At 40.6% G+C, this 20,514-nt stretch overlaps 1 protein-coding gene across 4 annotated transcripts in view; it reads left to right on the forward strand.

Moving 5' to 3' along the window:
• Positions 1 to 20,514, forward strand: part of OLFM1 (olfactomedin 1) — a 58,971-nt gene that overhangs the window by 15,689 nt on the left and 22,768 nt on the right. Inside the window, exons 1-5 of one of the 4 annotated variants that reach the window (XM_072632915.1) lie at positions 3,528 to 3,637; positions 3,926 to 4,060; positions 4,575 to 4,724; positions 14,137 to 14,292; positions 16,292 to 16,511. In XM_072632915.1, the coding sequence (XP_072489016.1) occupies positions 4,674 to 4,724; positions 14,137 to 14,292; positions 16,292 to 16,511 (427 nt within the window). In that variant the 5' untranslated portion in view covers positions 3,528 to 3,637; positions 3,926 to 4,060; positions 4,575 to 4,673. Of the gene's footprint in view, positions 1 to 1,158; positions 1,970 to 3,527; positions 3,638 to 3,925; positions 4,061 to 4,574; positions 4,725 to 10,499; positions 10,875 to 14,136; positions 14,293 to 16,291; positions 16,512 to 20,514 lie in introns of those variants that run through there. The other 3 variants (XM_072632912.1, XM_072632913.1, XM_072632914.1) reach the window with 3 other exon arrangements.

A 20,514-nucleotide genomic window follows, 5' to 3' on the forward strand; every position in this document is an offset into this window, starting at 1 on the left:
TTTAGAATCACACATTCCTTTGGTTCACTGGAGTTTCCCAACCATTCAAATGGCCAAACTACAGGAAGGAGGGCAGGGACTGAATCCCAGAATGTTACAGTTGGAAGAGATCTTAGAGATCATAAATTCCAACTCCCTCATTTTACAGATGTGGAAACTGAGGTCCAGAGAGCAGAAGTGACTTAAGTTCAAACCACAAATTGGTGGCAGAACCGGGACTGAAATCCAGATCTTTTGAGTCACTAATTACAAAGGTTCTTTTCTTTTTCTTTGCATTCAGCTGGACTCAGTCTAAATATATGGTGGCTTTAGTGAGCTGGGATAGGAAGGAGGGAGGTATAAATCCAAATTACACTCTTGAATTTGTCTTACAGGATTGATGGCAGGGTGTGATGTTAGAGCACAGGTTTCAAAACAATTTTTTTTTACATTGGCTGATAAAGAACTTCTGAGGGGAGAGAGGAGGCAACCTTTTCCACCACCCTGTCCTTGCAGTACGGAGTGGGACGAGGGAGAAGAAGGGAGAACAGGAAGCTAAACGAAGCCAAGGCATCTGGAGAGACTCAGCAGCCCCCGGAGCATTGCCTGACCTCGCTACATCTCTGACCACCCCTTTTCAATAGCCAGAAATGGAACTGGCCTTGTCCTAAGCTCCTTCCGCCCTTGGGGAGAAAATCTATTGAAAAGAAGGGCTGGATACCTTTTGGGGGGGGAGTCTTATGTTTAAGGAGCAGCTGGTGATTGGGCGATGTCAACTAGGGGTGACCGCAGTCAGCCGCCCATACTAAAATCAAGCCATGAGAAAGGTAGCCAAGAGAGACGAAGGAGAAAAGAAAAAAAATGGAGAGGGACGGAAGAACAGAGAGGAAGGAGAGATGGGGGTGGGGGAAGAGGAAGGAGACAATGAAAGATTTTTGAAGCAAGCCAGAGTAGTGACACTGGCCCAGATAAGCCTAGGTTGTAATTCCAACCAGTTTAGCAACAGAAACTTGTAGGTCTCTGTTTCAACCACCAGAGGGAAGCGGGGAGCAAGAACGAGAGGGAGAAAGGAGAGGAAAAATCCACCCATTTTGACATCAGATTGCGTTTTTCTACACCAATCCCCAGGTCTCCGCCTCTCTTTCCCTTCCATCCTCCCTCTACCCCTTCTCCTCCCCTATTCTGCCCGCCCCTTAGTCAGTTTCAGGCATGCCAGTTCTCAGCACCTGGGAGACGTCTGGGGGCCTAAGAGCGGGATCTTGAAAAAAAAAAAGGAGGGGGGGGGGGAACGAAATATTTCCAAACCCCCTCCTCTCTCTGACTCCCTCCAACCCCAGTCCTTTCCCCTGTCCTCACTCCAGGCTCCAGCTCCCGTGGCCGGCTCTTTAGCCGCACCCCGCCCTCCCTTGTCTTCCTCTCTCCCTCCCTCCCTCCCTGTTCACCGGCCCTAGTCAATCCCTGCCTTTTCCCCGTCGGTCTCCGCAGCCTGAGCGCCTCTCCCACCCGCAACCCCCCACCCGCAACTCCCCCCCCCCCAATCCCCCGCGCTGGCCAAAAGAAGGAGACCTCGCTCCACTTCTCTCCTTCCCGCGGTGCGGTGCCAGATCGGAGAGGCTCTTGGCTGAAAGGGGGGCAAAAGAGGGAGGGCAGGTGGGAGAGTGAGCCCGAGGGGTAGGAGCCGAGAGCAAAGGCAGCGCATCCTCTGAGCTGGGCACGATGTCCAAGGAGCGAGTGGCGTCGCTGGAGCGGAGGCAGGTAGAGGAGGTGCCGGAGCGCAGCGCGCTGCTCCAAGCTACTTCTTCAGAATGAAGGCTGGTTGGAGGAGGCGACTCGAGCCGCGATGTCGGTGCCGCTGCTCAAGATTGGGGTTGTGCTGAGCACCATGGCCATGATCACCAACTGGATGTCTCAGACACTGCCCTCGCTGGTGGGGCTCAACACCACCAAGTTGACCGCGGCCAGTGGGGGGACGCTGGATAGGAGCACCGGTGTAAGTGCCCCCCCAGCCCCCGACCCCCAAGGGGCCTCCTCTTCTGGCTAAAGGAACAAGCGGGCACGTTGCATGAGTTTTCCCCTTCCCTCAGACTGAACCCCTAGGCGGTGGGATGGGTATAAAATTACAGAGGAGAGCTGGGGGCAGGGGTAGAAGCAGAGCATTGGTGAAGAAAGGTTTTGGGGGGATTCAAGCATTTTGAGGGGGTGTGGAGACATTCCGAGGGAGTGTTATTTTCATTTCTCTTTGCCCTCTGTGCTTCCGATGCTTTTAATAGGTTGGCGCCTTTTTCGTTCCACAAAGCCTTTGCCTAGGGTCCTCAGTTGAGGCTGGGGGCTGCAGGGTGAAATCCCATCGACTTTGAGTTCTCATTAAAATAGATTGTTTTTGTGCGTCGAGCTGCAGTCTTGCCTTGCATAGAGGTCGGGGCCTGGGCAGGCGAAATTGGAAGGACAAGATAAGGGCAGGGGCTAGGGAGGGAATGGGGTTCAGGGAAGCTTGCGGTGGGGGGGAGGGAAGAAGGCTAGCAGAGGCAAGGGGATGGACACCCCGTGGTCTGACTGCTATTCACCCAGCTCTGTATTCGAGTCTAAAAGATGCCTTCTTCCTCTCAGCTCCAACGGGAGGGGGGGGGGGTCTATTTTTTTCCTGTTGCATAACAACACATTCTACACAAGTTGAAAAGCGGCTGTACTGGTGTCTTTCTAGGGGGCGAGTGGAGCCAAAGGGTTGGGGAACTGGACAATTCCTCAAAACTGGGGTGTGGAAGAGAGGAGCAGGAAAACAAACGTTTCCCCCCTCCACACACACACACATACCCCTACGGCCCACCCCTGCTTCTGAGAGCAGATGGTAAAGATGGAAATCCTTGGTTCTTTAATTAAAAGCAGGGTGCAGCTGTCCCTCTCCGGGGAGTAGTCCCTCAAATTCCCAGGATCGTGGCCAGAGTGAAAGACCCAGTTCCCCACAGTGGAAGAACTTATGAATATTAAATCATAACGTGAAGGTTTATTTTCCAGAGCTGAAAAGATTATTTGCACGTAGAAAATGTCACATCTGGAAGGGACCTTTAGAGGTCTTTCAGGGCAATTGTGGGGAGAAATAAAAAAGGATAATGGTGAAGTAAAACTGGAGGCAGATTTTTCTAGCACGTCTTGAACTACTGGAAAATGTGTATGCTTCAGGTAGTCCTGCTCTTCACTTTCTCTTTATAAGAAACCACCCCCATTTATCTGAAAGGAGAGGCTGAAGGGCACCCTTCTCCATTGCTTAGTGTTTCCGTGTTGAAGAGTTAATAGCCTTGGCTTGGAGCTTAGTGTTTTGCCTCCTCTAAGAAAGATGCTACATTTAAGTATCTTGCTTCAAGAAGAATCACATTGTTTCCTTTAAAGACTGCCTTATCACCTTAGTTTTTATAGCTGCTGGAGTTAAGAATGACTGGTGGTGCAGATTTCAGAGAGAAAAACTGCAATTTAATCCTCAGATGACCTGAAACTAATGGAAATCCATCCACATGCATGCCCCCATATCAGTAGAGTAAAATCCTGGGCAAGCTGTAATCACTTGGCCTGATTGCTGCAAGGTGTGATCTAAGAACTGTTTAGGGTTCCAGCTTAAACAGCCTGTCTCCTTCCCTTACGGGGAAAAAGTGCCCGAATCTGAAAGGTTGTCTCTGTCATTAATTCCTGTGGGCTTCCAGGTTGCTAGCTGGCAGTCACTGTGGTATGGTTTGGGAGAGCACTGTGAAAAATTCTGTCCAATTTGTTAAAAACCCACAAAACAATTTGCAGGTTGTGGGGGGGAGAGAGAGAGAGAAAGAGAGAGACAGAGAGAGAGAGAGAGAGAGAGAGAGAGAGAGAGAGAGAGAGAGAGAGAGAGAGAGGAAGGAAGGAATAGGGGGAAAAAAGTCAAATGCTAAGTGTTTTCTCCAAAGCAGTAATTACCTTTCTTCAGGACCTTGGAAGAGCACTAAGGCTCTCATTGATTACAGTTCAACTAATGGGATGCTCCGTACTCTGCTATTACTGCAATTGCACTCCATCCATTTAAGTGTCCAGGAGAAATGGAGCCAGTGTCCCTAATAACCAGGTATCCCCTCTAGCCTTTGCAGGGGGAGGGGACAGAAGTTCTGATTTCTGAGTGCCTACAGAATGTGAACCATACATTCCATTTTCTTTGCTCCCCATCTCTGTGCTGTGATTCCCTCCCCCCAACACAAATAACACACACACACACACACACACACACACACACACACACTATTCTTGCCCTCTTGACATAACAGATTAGGTAGAAAATTTTACATTTTCTAAAAACCTGTCAGCTACACTCTTCTTTTTAAAAAATGAAATTTTGCTTTGCTATGTTTCTTGGGATCCAGTATAGAGTTTAGAATTTGTATTGTTATCTCTTTGTTTTCATTCTTTTGGAACAGAGTCTGGGGTAATATTCAGGAACGGGGGAGTGTTCTTTTATTTTCATTTAGGTTGAATGGATACATTCCCCTTGTAGTTCACTACTCATTGGTTGTCTGCCTTAGATTTTTCTCTTCTTTTTTCCTCCTTTCTATCCTTGCTCCATGTCCTGACATGCTGGTGCCCAGGTGTTGCCTACCAACCCGGAGGAAAGCTGGCAAGTGTACAGCTCAGCTCAGGACAGTGAGGGACGGTGTATATGTACAGTGGTGGCCCCCCAGCAGACTATGTGCTCCCGTGATGCCAGGACAAAACAGCTGAGGCAGCTATTAGAAAAGGTAAGCTGTGGGTGGGTGTGGGAATGCATGATTGTGTGCATCTGTGTTAGAGTGCAGCATTCAGGGAGGGATTAGTTCTGGATGCAAAGCTTCTGTGGCACACTCATTTTCATTCTCATAGCTATCTGTTGATTGATTGAATGAATGAATGAACAAATAACATGATGTGATGTGATGTTATGAGTTTTCATCGGACTTGTGTTTGTCAATTTCAAGTGGGTAACCTTGAAACAGAAAGATGGGCATTGTCATCAAGCCCAGTCCCTTCGTTTTCTTCAAGTATGGTCACTATCAAGATGACTGAGTAAAGTATCCCAACCCAGCAGGGTGGGGAAGCTGGAATTCGTGGTTTTTCTCTTTCTCACTGATATCCATTCAATTGGTTTTTCATAATCTACAATCTAAGAAGATCAAAAAATTCTCATTAAAATACATAACTGTGAGATCTAGCAGAGGCAAAGGGAAACCATTTCATTGAAGAAATCTTGTTTTCTCTGAATATGCTGACATTCTGATTTAACCTAATTGGGATCTTTAGGATATGTAATTTCCCTTGCTCTGAAAAGGCTGGGCCTCAATGATGGACTAGGCTGAATGTCTGCCATTGATTATGTCTTCCTGGTAAAGCAGAGTATTAAGTCATCCCAGTAAAACTCTGGGTCTTAGGAATCACTTAGTCTGTGGTTATTAATACATCACTCTGAAGGATTGAAATTGGACTCATTACTAGTAGCCTAAAGAATGGCAGCATGATCTTTCACAGTGACCCTGAAGTGACCATTCAAAGACCCTTGATCTTTTGACTTGTGGGATGATTTGGTCTCACCATGATCACCACGAACCCATTGTCCCAAGGAAAAAGGGATATTTGGGATATTTGATATAACACCTTTCAGGATGAAAAGCTTCTTGCTTGAGCCGAGTGTTTCTCTGCATCCTCTCAATGTCATGTCAAGACACAAGTGAATTCAATCTGTATAAACCAATACATTTCAAAGATGGTCCAGGCTGTTTACTTGGAGAATAGACTCACATTTTTCAAAATGGGCCTTCCTTCACACATCCAAAATGGGTTAAAGATTTTTCCTAAATATGAAGGAGGTTCCAGCTAGTAGGATAAAAAAGGGAGTTTCCTATATGATAAGCTTTAAGAGGTTTCATAAAGTTCTCTTTCTTGCCCAAAAATACGCTATTCTATATTGAATATGAAATAGAGATCCCTTTAGATTCATGAGCCTTGGATTTGAAATGGATAAATACACTGGGCAGAGTTAGGCGATAATAGTTGCTCATACCTAAATGTTGGTCATTTTAATACAGCTGATATCTGCTTGGAATAGAAATTTTGAGAAAGAAATATGGTGGCATGGGAGAAGTAACTAGGAGAAGAGTAAAGGAAAGGAGGTTTCATCTACAATTTCACCTACAATTCTTGAGGAGCACAGAATTTAGAATTGGAAGGACCTCAAAGATCACCTACTTCAACCTTCTCAATTTAAAATTTATACAAAGTGAACTAAGGCCCAGAGTAGTTAACATATTTGCCCATGGTAACACAAACCCAGAAGGGATTCACAACTAATTCACAACAATTCCAAATCCAGTGCCCTTTCCACTGTAACATAGATGTTCTTTTACTTTTGACAGACTCACATCATTTTTAGAACTGGAGAAATCTCAGAGATGATCTAGTCTAACTTATTCATTTTAGGCAAATCCTCCCAGTGGGTGAATAATGATGTTAGGCAAATAAGAATCAGTAGGACCGAAGTGTGAATTTAATTCCATTCTATTTCATTCATTTAAATTCAATAGGCATTTATTATGTGCAAGACACTATGCTAGTTGAAATACAAAAATTAAAAAAAAACACCCATCTCACCACTCAAGGAACTGGGAGTTCTGAGTTAACATTATTTGATGAATTACTTGATTAATATGAAATGTTGAAAAAGACTTAGCTAATGACTCTCTCATGATCTTTCTGGGTCTTAGTTTCCTTCACCGTAAAATGGGGGGGTGTAGAACTAGAAGAGCTCTGAAATCCCTTCTAGTTCTAATAGAGAGTGATTCTATTAACTACTTTAGCTTCCTGCCTCTCAAATGGGCAGAGTAAACTTTTATACTGAGTTGTCAGAGAGTAGCCTATTTGGGTTAATAGATGCTATACTTGGTGGCACAGTGGACAAATTGCTGGGCCTGGAATCAGGAAGGTATGAGTTCAAATCTAGCTTCAGACACTTAACTGAGTTACCCTAAGCAAGTCACTTAATCTCTGTTCATCTTGGTTTCCTCATCTGTAAAATGGGGATAATAATTGTGCAGTGCTTAGCATGGTGTTTGGCACATAGTAAGTACTATATAAGTGGCAGGTATTAATTTCATTATTTATTATACTTCAGTAAAGCAATTACTTTTTTTAAAAAAATTATAATAAAGTAAAATGTACTTTGCACTAAAATGGGATTATCAGTGAAGTTTTCTTCATCTCTTTGGAAGGGATGTCTGGACTATGGGTGATCATTCTGAACATGACAACACTGTACTATGTGTGCAGTTGCCAGTGAATAGAGTTTTGGTTTAGAGAATGTGGAATATGAGATAATTAAAATCCTGGGCACCTGACAAGTTTTAAATGAAGGAGGAAATCAGAATCTAGCTGGTTTTCTCGTTGGCAAAAGCATGCCATTAAGGATCCCAAGGTCATGGTTTGATCCCTAGTTAGCTTTGACTGCTGCAAAGTCAAATTCTTTATGCCAACCACCAGCTATCTTATAGCTATGTCTTTTGTCACAAGGGATGCTAAGAGAGAGAGTGTGGATGACTTAATGAAATCTATTCATCTTGCTAGATTGGTAACAACTCCAATTCAATTCAGTCTAACAAACCTTTATGAAGTGTCTCCTGCATGTAAGGCATTATGCTAGGTGCTGGAGATACAAAGACAACAATGAAATGGTTTCTGGCCTCAAGGAGCTTAAGTTGTCTGGGGGATGGGCGGGGAATCAGTACATATATATATATATATATATATATATATATATATATATATATATATATATATATATATATATATATATATGTATATATGTGCCTTTATCTAGCATAGACTTTACTGATCAATGTTTGTACTAACAGCCCAGTATTCAGAGACTAGCTTGGTCTATTAAGAGAACCTGGTGAAAACATGAGTTATGATTGTAGGAGTGAGGAAGAATGACATAGGGAAAAAGAGATTCCTATAATGTGGTGTTTGGGAGAGTGGACAGAGGAAATTGGGTCACAAAAAGTGAAATGATTTTTATTTGCAGAAGACATTGAACCTTTCAAAAACCTCTTTATTCTTCTTGTGCAAATCTATCCAATTAGGCAGCATCTTAGTCAGGTCCATCATATTTTTGTCAGACTTTAAGGTACTTAGAAGGTCTTTGGGCCTAAGTTCCTGCCTATCATCTATGAGTTTGATGCCTGCAAACCAGGGTTTGTAAATTGACTGAGAGTTTAATCTTTTCTCGCACTCCCTCCACTTTTTATAAGCATCTTTTATTCTAGAGAAATGGTATCATCTTTGACTAAAATCATCAACAATAAACAAACAGGCACATCTATTGAGTGCCTCCTGTGTATGACGCTTTATATCACAGAGGAAGCATGTCAGGTCTGGAGCCTAACTCAGTCAACAAGCAGTGAATCAAAAAGTTGCTTGTTTTTAATACCTACAATGTGCCAGGTCCTGTATTAGGTAGCTGGGAAATAAAGGGAAAAAATGGAATAGTTCCTGCCCTCAGAGAGCTTCAATTGTATGGAAAGGCAGAGAATATTCACTATGTATATCCACAAATACATTTAGGATAAACACAAGTTATGTTTAGTATATTTAAAATGTACTATACTCTAAAATATTTAAAATATACTATACTATAAAAATAGATAGAAGATAGTTTGGGGAGGCAGGGCACTAGCAGCTTGAGACATCATGAAAAACTTCATGTAGAATGTGGGGCTTAACATGAATCTTGAAGAAGGTAAGTGATTTTACCATTTCTTTCCAAGCAAGGGGAACAGCCAGTGCAATGGCATGGAGGTGGGAGATGATGTGTCCAATAAGGAATGAGAAAAAAGTTAGTTTGGATGGACTATAAAATGGAAGAAGATTCATGCATAATGACTGGGGGAAAAATAAATTGGAGTCAGATTGTGAAAGGCTTTAAAAACTAAAGAACTTTCTGTTTTATTCAAGAGGCAATAGGAAACCACTGGCATTTGAATTAGGGGAACAGTATGATCAGATCTGTCTTTAAAGGAAATAACTTTGAGAGCAGTGTGGAGGGTGGATTGGAGTCTGGAATAACCTGAAGCAGGAAAACCAATTAGGAGGGTAATGCAATACTATTGGAAATAGGTGATGAGTATCTAAATTAAGGTGGTGGCTGTGTCAGTAGAGAAAGGGGGGACATATATGAGAAAAGGACCCTCTAGTTGAAGGCAAATCTCTTTACCCCCCTCAATATCTCAAGGGGCTCATATTCATTGTGTACATGAATATTTGATGAGATGATTCCATAGGGTTTTTGTGAGGGCAGATGAGATCTCTATGTCAGTACTGTAGTAGCTAATAATGGGACTACTTGGTCCCAGGAGAGTTTAACCCTAGAGAGGAATGGGTAATGAGGGAGAACTTTGCTTCCGCAGTCCATGTTTCTGGAGGAACAAGTTTCATTTGATTGAAAGCTGGAAGGAACCCTACAGATCAGCTTGCCCAGCCCCTCATTTTACAGTGGAGAATACAGCTGCCCATTACTCCCTCCACCTGCTTGTGTCTTCCATTCAAAAGTTACTTTAGAGCTCTCCTCTCTCTGAATATATATTTTGTTTTGTGTATTTGTGTACACATTGTCTCTTTCTTTAGAATGTAAGCTCTTTGGGGCTAGGCACTCTTTTCACTTATTTCTTTGTATCCCTAGTGCTTAGCACCATAGGAAGAGCTTAATAAATACTTGTGTTGATTGATTATCCAGTGTCACCCAAATAATAACTAGCAGAGCTGAGATTTGAACTTATGTCATCAGATTCAAAATTCCATGTTCTTTTTTTCTGTAAAATAGTTAGAAACATCTGAAGACAATAAATTCCCAAGACCTTGAGGTATGGGGATGAGCTTTGGATCTTGGCAAGATGTTGGAGGCTAGGTTTTAATGAGGCTGATTAGAAGCCTGCAACTTGTAATCCTCTTGTCTCCTGAGCCTCCCCACATCAAGGAACAGATTTGGAGCAGGAAAAGAAGCTAGAGGCTATTTAGTTCAACCTTCTTATTTTACAAATGAGGAAATGAAGAGCTTGCTAAGGGTCACAAGGCTAGTAAATGTCTGAGATGGGGTTTGAACACAGGTCTTCCTGACTCCTAATCTAGCACTCTATCTAGTATTCCAATTCCCTTTCTGACTAAACTTACATCAGCGTAATTTTGAAAAGGAAAATCAATGCTACTTTTTCTTCCAGTGTACTCTTTATTTTTAAGGGATAGAACTTGTTCCTTTTGGGTTTTGTTCTTCGAGATTTTTCCTTTCTCAAAATGAGTATATATTTTTTCTTGTGAGTATTTACAGCTAGCAGCAAACAAAGAGCTTTATCTGGACTCCCCTCTTTCTCACTGGTATTTTACCCATCTCTACATTTTCTTCTCTTTCTGTGGAGAAAGCTGCAGAAGGACAGAGGGAACAGGTGGATGCTCTTTCTCAGCTGAAGTTGGTACACTTGTTGGGGGTGGGTGGGGGTGGGTGTACAACCTTTCTGCCCTTGGCTTCCCTATCTTTAATTGACTTCTGGAAATATTAAAGGCCAACAGTCAGCTGTCGTCTCAGTGAAGATGTTCTGAGCACATGTTTGATCCAAGACCCTGATAACCTCTGTGACCCAATCAGCTTGCTTCCCCTCCAAATAGCATGTGAGCTAAATCTGATAAGAAAGACTAGGGATGAGGGAAAGGAAAGTTTCAGTGCAGAAGTGGTACCCAGCCTCTGAATGACGTACAGCATGCTACCACTCCCTAAATTAACACGTTACCAAGATAGAGAGATAGAGTGGTAGCAAATGTACTGGAGCAGAATCAGGAGGCCTTGGGTTTTCAGCCCACCAGTGCCATTAATGGAGGTAAGTCCTTTAACTCTCTGAATTTCTGTTTTCCCAGCTGTCAAACAGATACAAAGATGATTAGCTTGCCCAGTTTTCTGGGTCATTGTGGGAATCAGATGACACAATGGAGGATGAAAGTGCTTTGGACGTTTTAAAGCATTATGCAAACAGGAGGGATTGTTGTAAGCTTTATTAGGGCTCAATAGCGTTGTTGTTGCACATTTGTGAATCCTCTGCTAAGCCATTGGCATGGTGCTCAGTGATGTGGGAGATGCCAACATAAAACGCTGTTCTTATATCCCCACCTTCAAGGAGTTCACAGTCTAGTTGGTTTTGATAAAGAAAACAACTAGCATTTATATAGGGCTTAAAGCTATACAAGAAGCTTTACTCATACTATCTCTTTTCTTCTTCTCAACACTCTGTAAGGTAGGTACTGTTGTCAGCCCTGTTTTACAGAAGAGAAAACTAAGGGTGAGTGAGCTTAAGTGGTTTGCCCAGAGCAAAAAGCCTAGTCAGTGTCCAAGGCAGAATTTGAACACAGATATTCCTGACTGCCAAGTCCATCACTCTACCCACTTTATTGCCAGTAAGTTTAGTCTGAATGGGCAGTTCATCAGTATGGTAGGAATTCCAAAGGGGCAGAAAGATTCCAAGGTATAATTATATACCTTTATAATTTAAGAGTCAGTGCGGTACAATGGATAGCGTGATACGTTCAAATCCCACCTGATAATTAGATATATAACCAGGGGTAAGTTGTGTAATCCCCAGGTGCTTTAGATCCCTAGGAGTCATCCCCTAAATCATAGATCAGTTGCTTTTTATATGTGTGGAGAGCTGCCACACTGGGCATTTCTCAAGCTGATGACACAGATATCCTTCATATATATTCTTAGGAATATGCTTCAAATTGGCTAAATTTGGAAATTGGAAATTGAAAATTTCCAAATTGGAAAGTCTTGAGGGTTTCACGGAGGACAGGAAAAATTTCAGTGAAATAGTTATCCTGCCTTAATGCAATTGAGCTACTGGCAATTTTAAGAAACAAAGACTCTCTTCCCTAGTGAGAGTAAAACCCCATTTCTTCTTTGTAGTGTCCTGACAGAAATCTTAAATGATGAGGCAGGTTTGCACTTATGATTTGCCAATCAGCTTTGCCAGCAACAAGTCCACTCCCAAATCCAGGCTTTTTAGCCACTGTACTTGGATGCCTGAGACCAAGGTTGTATTATCCAATGATGAGTTTTGTTTTGATATACCATTTTTATTTATTTTCTCCAGGATGAGGAAGAGAGGGAAATTTCCCCCCAAGGTGATCATTAACTTTCATTCTAGGGCTCCATTCATCCATCTAACAAACATTTCTGGGACACCTATTATGTGCAAACTATTTTGCAAAATCCCTGGTAGACACCATTCTAGTCCACAAGGGACTTAATTTAATAGAAAGAAGGCACAAATAATTGTAATATACCGTGGTATGAAATGAGCACTATATGAGAGGCAAAACATTCTATAAGAGCTCAAAGGAAGGAGTGATCCTTCCTAGGTGAGGGAAATCAAGGATGGCTTATTTATTCTTAAGGCAACGTTCAAATTGGGCTTTGAAGAATGTGTTAGAGGTTCACTCAGAGTAATAGAATGCTAGAGCTTAAAGGGAATCTTAGAAATCATCCAGATGAACTGCCTCACTTTATAGATCAGCAAAGCGAAGTTAAAAGAATATGTCATTTGCCTATAATCAAACATTCAAAGGAAGATTAAGAATTTAATCCTAGGTATTTTGACACTAAGTTTTTCATATGCCATGTTACCTCTAGGGCAGTTTTTCTCGGTGGAGATGCTGGGATAATTCATAGTCCTTAATGAGTTGAAAAAAGGACATGCAACTTATTGGTCAACAAAGCAAAAATATGCCTACTTTGGGAAAACTGGGAGAAAGTTGCTTTGGAGAAAAAAAAATGGGAAGAAATCTTCATAACTCCTATGGTCCTTCCAAAGTAACACAAACAAAATTTGGTTAAAAAGAGTCAAGTTTGTAAGACAGATTCTCTTGTCCAGAAAAAAAACTCATGCAGTTGCCATTGACCTGGAGATATTTGCCTGCTTTCTTTCAGTCAAGAGCTTGTTTGTTTTTCATGTGCTGAGGCAAAGATCAGAAGATGGGGAAAAGAAGCCATAAGCACTGTCATTGGCCACATGCAAGAGGGCCAAAGCAGAAAGAATTTTGGCACCTAAAAGGGTTGCATCTTTAAGCTCAGTGCAGATTGTAAACGAGCATTTGGCAAATGACTTGCCATTATGAAAACATCTTTCTTAGTAATTGGATGAGATTCTGGCAGAATGACCCAACCGCTGGTTTAGCAATCTCAGACTTAGTTCTGATTCCACACAGCCTGGAAGAGAATCTCACACATGTGCCAGTTTCCTGAAAATAAATGTGTTAGCAAGTGACTGCAGGAAAACTGTTTTTCTTTTAAGCTCTCTGGAATCCTGTTTAATATTAAAATTCCATCTTGAGGCTAGGCTAGATTTGGATCTGCCTATAAAGGTATAATACAGCAATTCCTCATTTGCCGGGGTGATGGATTCTTGACTTTATGTTGCAAATGTGCATATTTGCAGAGTAGTCATGTGCCTATCATACTGTGTTCCATGATAGATGCTGCGCAGGATGTTTGGTAGGGGCGGGGAGGAGAAATGGGTGGTGGTGGTGAAGAATCCTGATACATAGACAGTGAAGACATCTTTTTTTTTTTTTTTTTTTGCTTCTTCATCCTGCACTTAAGCAACCATGTCTGCAGTGAAATACTCAGTGTACATTAAAAGATAAACAAGATTTGTACATGGAGAAAACACACCCCACAACACTATTCATCTTTGTAATATATTTATGTTTGCCAAACTGGATTCTCCTCTACAGAATAAATAAATAAATAAGCAAACACAAATCTGTTGCATGCAGTGGACTAATCAAAGGGGAAATGGAGGCTTATGTATTTTACACTTGACTATTAGGTCTATTTGCATCCCTGATTGTCAGATTATTTTCCCAAGCATGACAGACAAAAATGTTTACAAAACCAATTTACAGTGTTTTCCAGTTGCTGGTCATAACAATATCAGATGTGTGTGATTAACTAGTAAATAATGCATGTACTGCTTATGCTCTTAGTTTGTTGACTGAATGGAAAAGGTCATTGTCATATTATAAAGCCAGTGATACTTTCTGGCCACCATTACAGCTCTTTTCTTGGACCTTTTGCCTTTTTGACAGGTGCAAAACATGTCTCAATCAATAGAGGTATTGGACAGGCGAACTCAAAGAGATTTACAATATGTGGAGAAGATGGAAAACCAGATGAAAGGGTTGGAGTCCAAATTCAAGCAAGTGGAAGAAAGCCACAAGCAACATCTTGCTAGGCAGTTTAAGGTGCGTGCTCCCATCTCTTTCTCCCAGAGCTCTGCTTGTTCTTTCTGTCTTGCTTTTTCCTCTTCTCTGTAGAAATAGGGAATGGTTGTGGGGAGAAAGGGATGAGAGAAAGCGACCCAGAAAAGAGCCTTCCAAACCACATGAGTGTTAAAGTAGAGAAGGTTCAGGTTTTGACCTTCTCCTCCCTGGTCCACATGGGGAAATAATGGAAAGGTCAATGTTGACCAGAAGCCCTTGATACATATTCACTGAACCATCACCTGAATCAAATCCAGTCTGGAATCACAAGATCCTTGTGACTGAGCTGTTCCACTTATGGGGGTATTGCAGCTCAGTGAAAGAACTTTCGTTATCATTCCTATTTAGGTGACTCACTTTCATAAAGAGGGGAGCTGAAGGGGTTATTTTAATTGATGCTCCCAGTCAGGAATGGCTATAATATAGCATGGATTTTAATGCCTGACCTAATTTAGGCTTGACAGGGTATATTGTAGCTTTGCAGAGAGCAGAGAGAAATTATTATCCTACAGGGTAATCAGGAAAGCTCTTTCCTCTTTTCATAGGTAAGTGATAACTTGTCATCTGATAGCTCAGGATTGGGAGTTGGTTTCCAGCCCTTCCTAGCTATACAACTTTCAATGTCATTTAAAATGGGAAATACATATATATCTCAAGTAAGGTATATATGTACCTGAATTTAAATTAGAGTCCCCATTTAAAGAAATCTCTTTCTTTGGGCAGTCATTCTCAATTGAAAATTGCTTGTGTGTCCTGTTTGTCTTTCCCCTTTTCCCTCCGTGTCGCTGTTGTTCGTAGACATCTTTTTCTTTCCGCAATCCCTGCATGAAGCAAGAAATAACTCTCTAAAAAGCTGCATGTTAAATAGATGGAATGACAGAGAAATAAACCCATGAAGCAAAACAATATTGGGCCTGATCCTGCTGAGAAATGAGTAAGTTCTTTTTGGAGGTGAATGAACTTTTTTGAGGTCTCTGGTATGTTATTGATTTAGACTGGAAGAAAGATGGAACTCTATTGACCTGATTGACCAGTGAGAGTTTATGCACCTGCCAAAAAAGAAGAGTACTTTCTTCTTAGGTATAGGATCAGGCTCATTAAATGCATGTGTATTTACAGCAAATATGGTCAGAGAAAACAATCTTTCACTTAGCTGCTGTCTCAGAACATGATTTTTTTTTTTTTACTCTAAACTCTTGGGGCCACAAGACTATCGTGATGGTGGGTCTTGGGGAGGAGATATAACTACAACTGCCTTTTGAGCATGCATAAATAACTTGTAAAAATCTGAGCCTAAATGTTGTGAGGACATTCTAAATAACTGTGACAGCAGGTTGTTTCTGCTAACTCCAGCATTTAAATGTGAGTTTCTTCTATTATTACCATAAGAATATTTGTTTATTAATGGCTATCTGTGTAAGAAAGGCAGGCTAGTGGGCTAGCTCCTCAACAGTATTTCATTTTCTTGCTTACAGGGCTAACTTAAAAGAGTTTTTTCAATGCCGCAGTGACTGAAGAAGCAGTTCACTCCCATGTAACCATGAAAGAGAGCCAGAGAGCTTTTTGCACCATGCATTTTATTATTATTTTCAAATAATTAGCACCATATCATTAAGGAATCTTGAATCCAACTGAGATCTTCCTTTTGCATGTGACTGTAGATGCATTTCATGAATAGTTTGAACCCTTGTCAATGCATTTTTTTGAAAAAGAAAACAAGAACTTTGTGTATGTGATCTAAAGCATGTAACCCTAAGATGTTGCATTCAAAACTGACAATAAAGACCTTTCCCAAATATGTTGGTGTTCTGTAGACTGTTTTAATATGCTCTTTCTAATTCATCATTTGGACCAAAAATGAAAATAAAATAAAATGGGGAATATTCACATTTGCACTCACATAGGGAGAAGCCAGGACGAGTCAGGGTGTTACAAATTTTTGCACGCATCGCACTGAACCAAGCTTATTTTGACCTTGCAGGCAATAAAAACGAAAATGGATGAACTTAGGCCTTTGATACCAGTGTTGGAAGAGTACAAAGCCGATGCCAAATTGGTATTGCAGTTTAAAGAGGAGGTCCAGAATCTGACGTCAGTGCTTAACGAGCTGCAAGAGGAGATTGGCGCCTATGACTACGATGAACTTCAGAGCAGAGTGTCAAATCTTGAAGAAAGGCTCCGTGCATGCATGCAAAAATTAGGTAGGCTCAGAACCCTGTGGTGGGACAGGCTCACCCCCCACCCATGTATAGTGTATTGCACAGATAGAGATAGTAGTGCTGAAGTGGATAGTTCCCTTCTGGCTTTAGCAAAGCCATTCTGTATTCCTACCATTATGCAAACCCAGGTGTCTTTCAAAGGCCATCTTCCCCAGAGAGAGAAATATGGTAACCACTCACTGAGTTTTGGTTTCCAAATATTATGCCAAGCCTAGTGCAGAGTCTTTAGTTGCTTATACATCTTTTAGAAAGAAGAATAAGGGCATAAATTACATGCTGCATGTTATTTGAACAGTCTATGAATACAGAAGATGGACCTATCAAATTAACACAAAGGAAGAGAGGCAAACCACTTAACTAATTCTAGTTTTCCCAATTCGAGAACCAATTTTAGTAATCTTTCTGAAGGAGAATGAACTAAGCATCATTTGTTATGAAGAATAACAGGGAACATTCAATTTTATTTTAGAAAAATAGGAAGTTTCTCTCACTTGCAGGAAATGAACCATCTAAGGAATTTTCAAGGAAAAAAGGTCTTCCATTCCTTTCTGTTGTTTCCAAGAAGCATCCCCAAAATTAGTGGACTGAATTTCATTCTTCCTTCTGATTGAACACCCACTTGCATTATTGACTTTCCAGTTGAGTGCTTTAATACCATCTTGGCAAGTTAACTGCTGAAATCACTTTTAAGTAGCACATATAAAATTCCAATGGATTTCTTAGTGAAATCTTAGTCTTAGTAAAGATTAGATATGTCCTACTTACGAGATCATCTTGATGAGGTATTAGTTCATTTTAATTTCCCTATATGTTGAGGGGGGTGTCACCCTTTGTAATGAAGCTTCTTTCAGGATTTTAACTGCTTTCTTAGTCTTCTAATACCATCAGTTACCCTACTCTCACCCAAATGCCCTACCTAGTAGCCAAATATATCCGGAGGAAACATTTAATTTTAGAATATTTCTGGACACTTCTCATGGTACTAGTTAACTGAAAGACAGCATACACACAACAGTAAAGAAAATAGAGTTGAAGAAAATATTGTTTCATGAGTAGGCACTTGTATTTAATATCCCTTTTGTTTATTCATTTTTATAGGCCTAAATGCTCAAGACTTAAGATACTTTTGATAGAAAAGTCACAATATTTTCAGTTCACTAGTATAAGATATGTATAAGATCATAAGATATGTAGTTTTTTCCTTTAAAATTAGCTTTAGCTTTTATCATCTGCAGAACATCATCTCATCTCTGACAAAAATCAGTGAATTCATATAAAAGAGTTTTAGCAAATGTCTTTGGTGTAGTGGGGAAAAAAGAAGTCAGGAGACTTGGTTTCTATTTCCAATTCTATTTCCAATGTACTATTAAATAACTGGGTAACTTTGAACAAGTGACTCTCTGGACAGTACACTTTCTCCATTAGTAAAATAAAGGGGTTGAACTAAGTGACTTCAGAGATCAAGTCTAAGGTCCTATAGGCATGTTTAAAGTAGGGAATTATAGATTATACCTGAAGTATAATCTTTGGACTTCCACTGGAGAAAGAAATTACTACTGTGACCACATCCCCATGTGAAATGCATTTTATTAACCTCCTTAAAGATTAATCTTTGTAGAAATCATTCTTTAGGCTTGCAATTCTCCTGTCTCTTAGCCCTTGAGAAATAAGGATTGAATTATTTTCTTTCACAAGTGAGTGGTTTTTGACCTTTTTGCCATCTTAACTGTGGAGTGGGCAAATATAGAGAATACTGAACCCCGAAATGACCCAGAATCGCAATGACCAACACAAATAGACAAGAGCAGAATAAAAGTTGCAGATGGTGAAAATGTAAGGACTTTTCCAAGTTGGGAAAATGTCCCTCTCAGGATGATGCATGCCTGTTCCATCTGTGCTGGGACCTATTTTTAGACATTGGTGTGAATATATTTTGTAGTTTAAGATCTTGGGACTCCCACGTGCTTACCCATGGATTGCTGAAAGGATTGGTTTGGGGAAAAAAGAGAGAATAAAATGGCCCCTATGGTTTTTTAACCCTTCAGGCTATAGCAATATACATGAATATCTACATTTAAAAATCTCAGTCTAAAATCTTTCCTAGAACTTCATATTAATTATTAAGTGCTGCTGAAAATCATATACTGTATAGACATGTGACCTATGCAGTTCTAGGAGATCTGATGAAACATGCATGAAGCAGTAGAAAGAGCAATGGATTTGGAGGGTGAAGAACTAGTTCCAAATTCTAGTTCTGCTAGCATGGGCAAGTTGCTTGACTTCTCTAGACCTCAGTTTACTCATCTTTAAAATGGGATGAGTGGGACTAAGTGACCTTTGAGGTCCTTTCCAGTTCTAAACATAGAATCCTGTGTCAACTTTTGAATGGTTAAGTTAGAGAACAGCTTTAAAATGGCGGCCTTTAAAATGATGGAAGAAGGAAGCAAATGCTTTTGTCTGATATTTTCTCATCACAGAATAACAATCCCTTGAACTTCATACAACAAGAACATTTAATCCTAAGTAGAGTTGCAATTATAACTTCTCTTTGAAAGAAGGGACGTCTGAAGCTAAAAGAGATGAAATAATTCATTTAAGGACACATACGCAGTTAGAAACAGCACTAGGAACTCAGAGATGAATCAGATAGAACACCTAGAACTGAAAATTGGTCAATGGTACTGGTCACCCATTTTCTGGGACTGGGAGGATTTTGCTCACTTTTCTTCCTCTTGAGTCCCATTTTTATAGTTCATTGGCCTCAGAACCCAAGTATCAAACAAATTCCAAATGATAGTAATATGAGATATTCATTTTAGCTTTGCAAATAACTGTGGGACATCTTTCTAGCTAGGATTCCTCACTGGCAAGTGTACCAGGGGTGCATGACAAAGGAAATGAGTGTTATAAGTGGCCCAGCATTATAGCCTTGCTTAGTGAATAGGTTATTTTTAGAGCTATTTGTTGCCACCTCCTTAGCACTCTTGACTCATTCAAGTACCTCCAGAATTAGCTGAAGCATAGTCTGACTGTAGATTTCTTAGTCTTGGAGCATTGCTGCTCCCTTCTCTGGTGTAACATCATCAAGAAAGGGATTCACTGCAGTGAACCAACTTATTTTTAACTAGGTCTCTTTTGGATTTCTTTTTTTTCTTCAGCTTCTCTTAAGGTCGATATTGCTGACACTTCTTGACCCTGCTACATACACATATATGAAAAAAATCAATAGTAGCTGGTTGAATTAGTTTTTCTGTTTCCATTTTTAAAAATGACCCTCTGTCCAGGGATTTTAGGCTTCATCTAATAAGCTGAACCAAAGACTCAAGTTGGAAACTGTCATTTGCAATAGCCTTGGAAACAAGAGGTCAAACTTAATTTCTCTTGAATTTATTTTCTGAAAAGAATCTGTTTTCTTGTGTTTTTCCTATTATTACTCAGATTTCTTAAGCATGTTGAACAGAAATGGAAAATATGTTTGCTCAAGGATTTCGTACCTTTGAACCTGGAGTATTAGTTGCAACATCTCACCATAGATAGAGGGCACTCTCAAAGTCTAATAAAGACTCACAAGTGTTAGTAGCTCTTTAATCTGTTAACCAGTGGGTTCTTTGCTAACCAGGTTAAGATCAGAGAGGGGGTTGTTCTCTGAGATCCAATGTTCTTGAAATAGTGAAAGGTGGATCCCTATAATGGATAGAAGAAAAAATCAACAATGCAGGACTTCAGGTCTTGTGATAAAGGTTAGTAGTGGATTTCTTTATATCAGCAATCAGATTTCTTAGCCAAAAACTTCAGGTCTAAATTCAGGGAATTTCTTGACTACAAAGTATTTGCTAATTTGGGAGCTGCTTAAGGGCCTTTTGATTCATCAGTCCTTCAATTTGATGAAAGTGGCATCTTTCCTAACCATATAATAAGAGCAAAATATACTTTGCCATGACATCATCTCCAGCATTCACTCTCATGGGAGGGGTCATCTGAAACT

The sequence above is a fragment of the Notamacropus eugenii genome, chromosome 1 (assembly GCF_028372415.1).
Source record: "Notamacropus eugenii isolate mMacEug1 chromosome 1, mMacEug1.pri_v2, whole genome shotgun sequence".
NCBI lineage: Eukaryota > Metazoa > Chordata > Mammalia > Diprotodontia > Macropodidae > Notamacropus > Notamacropus eugenii.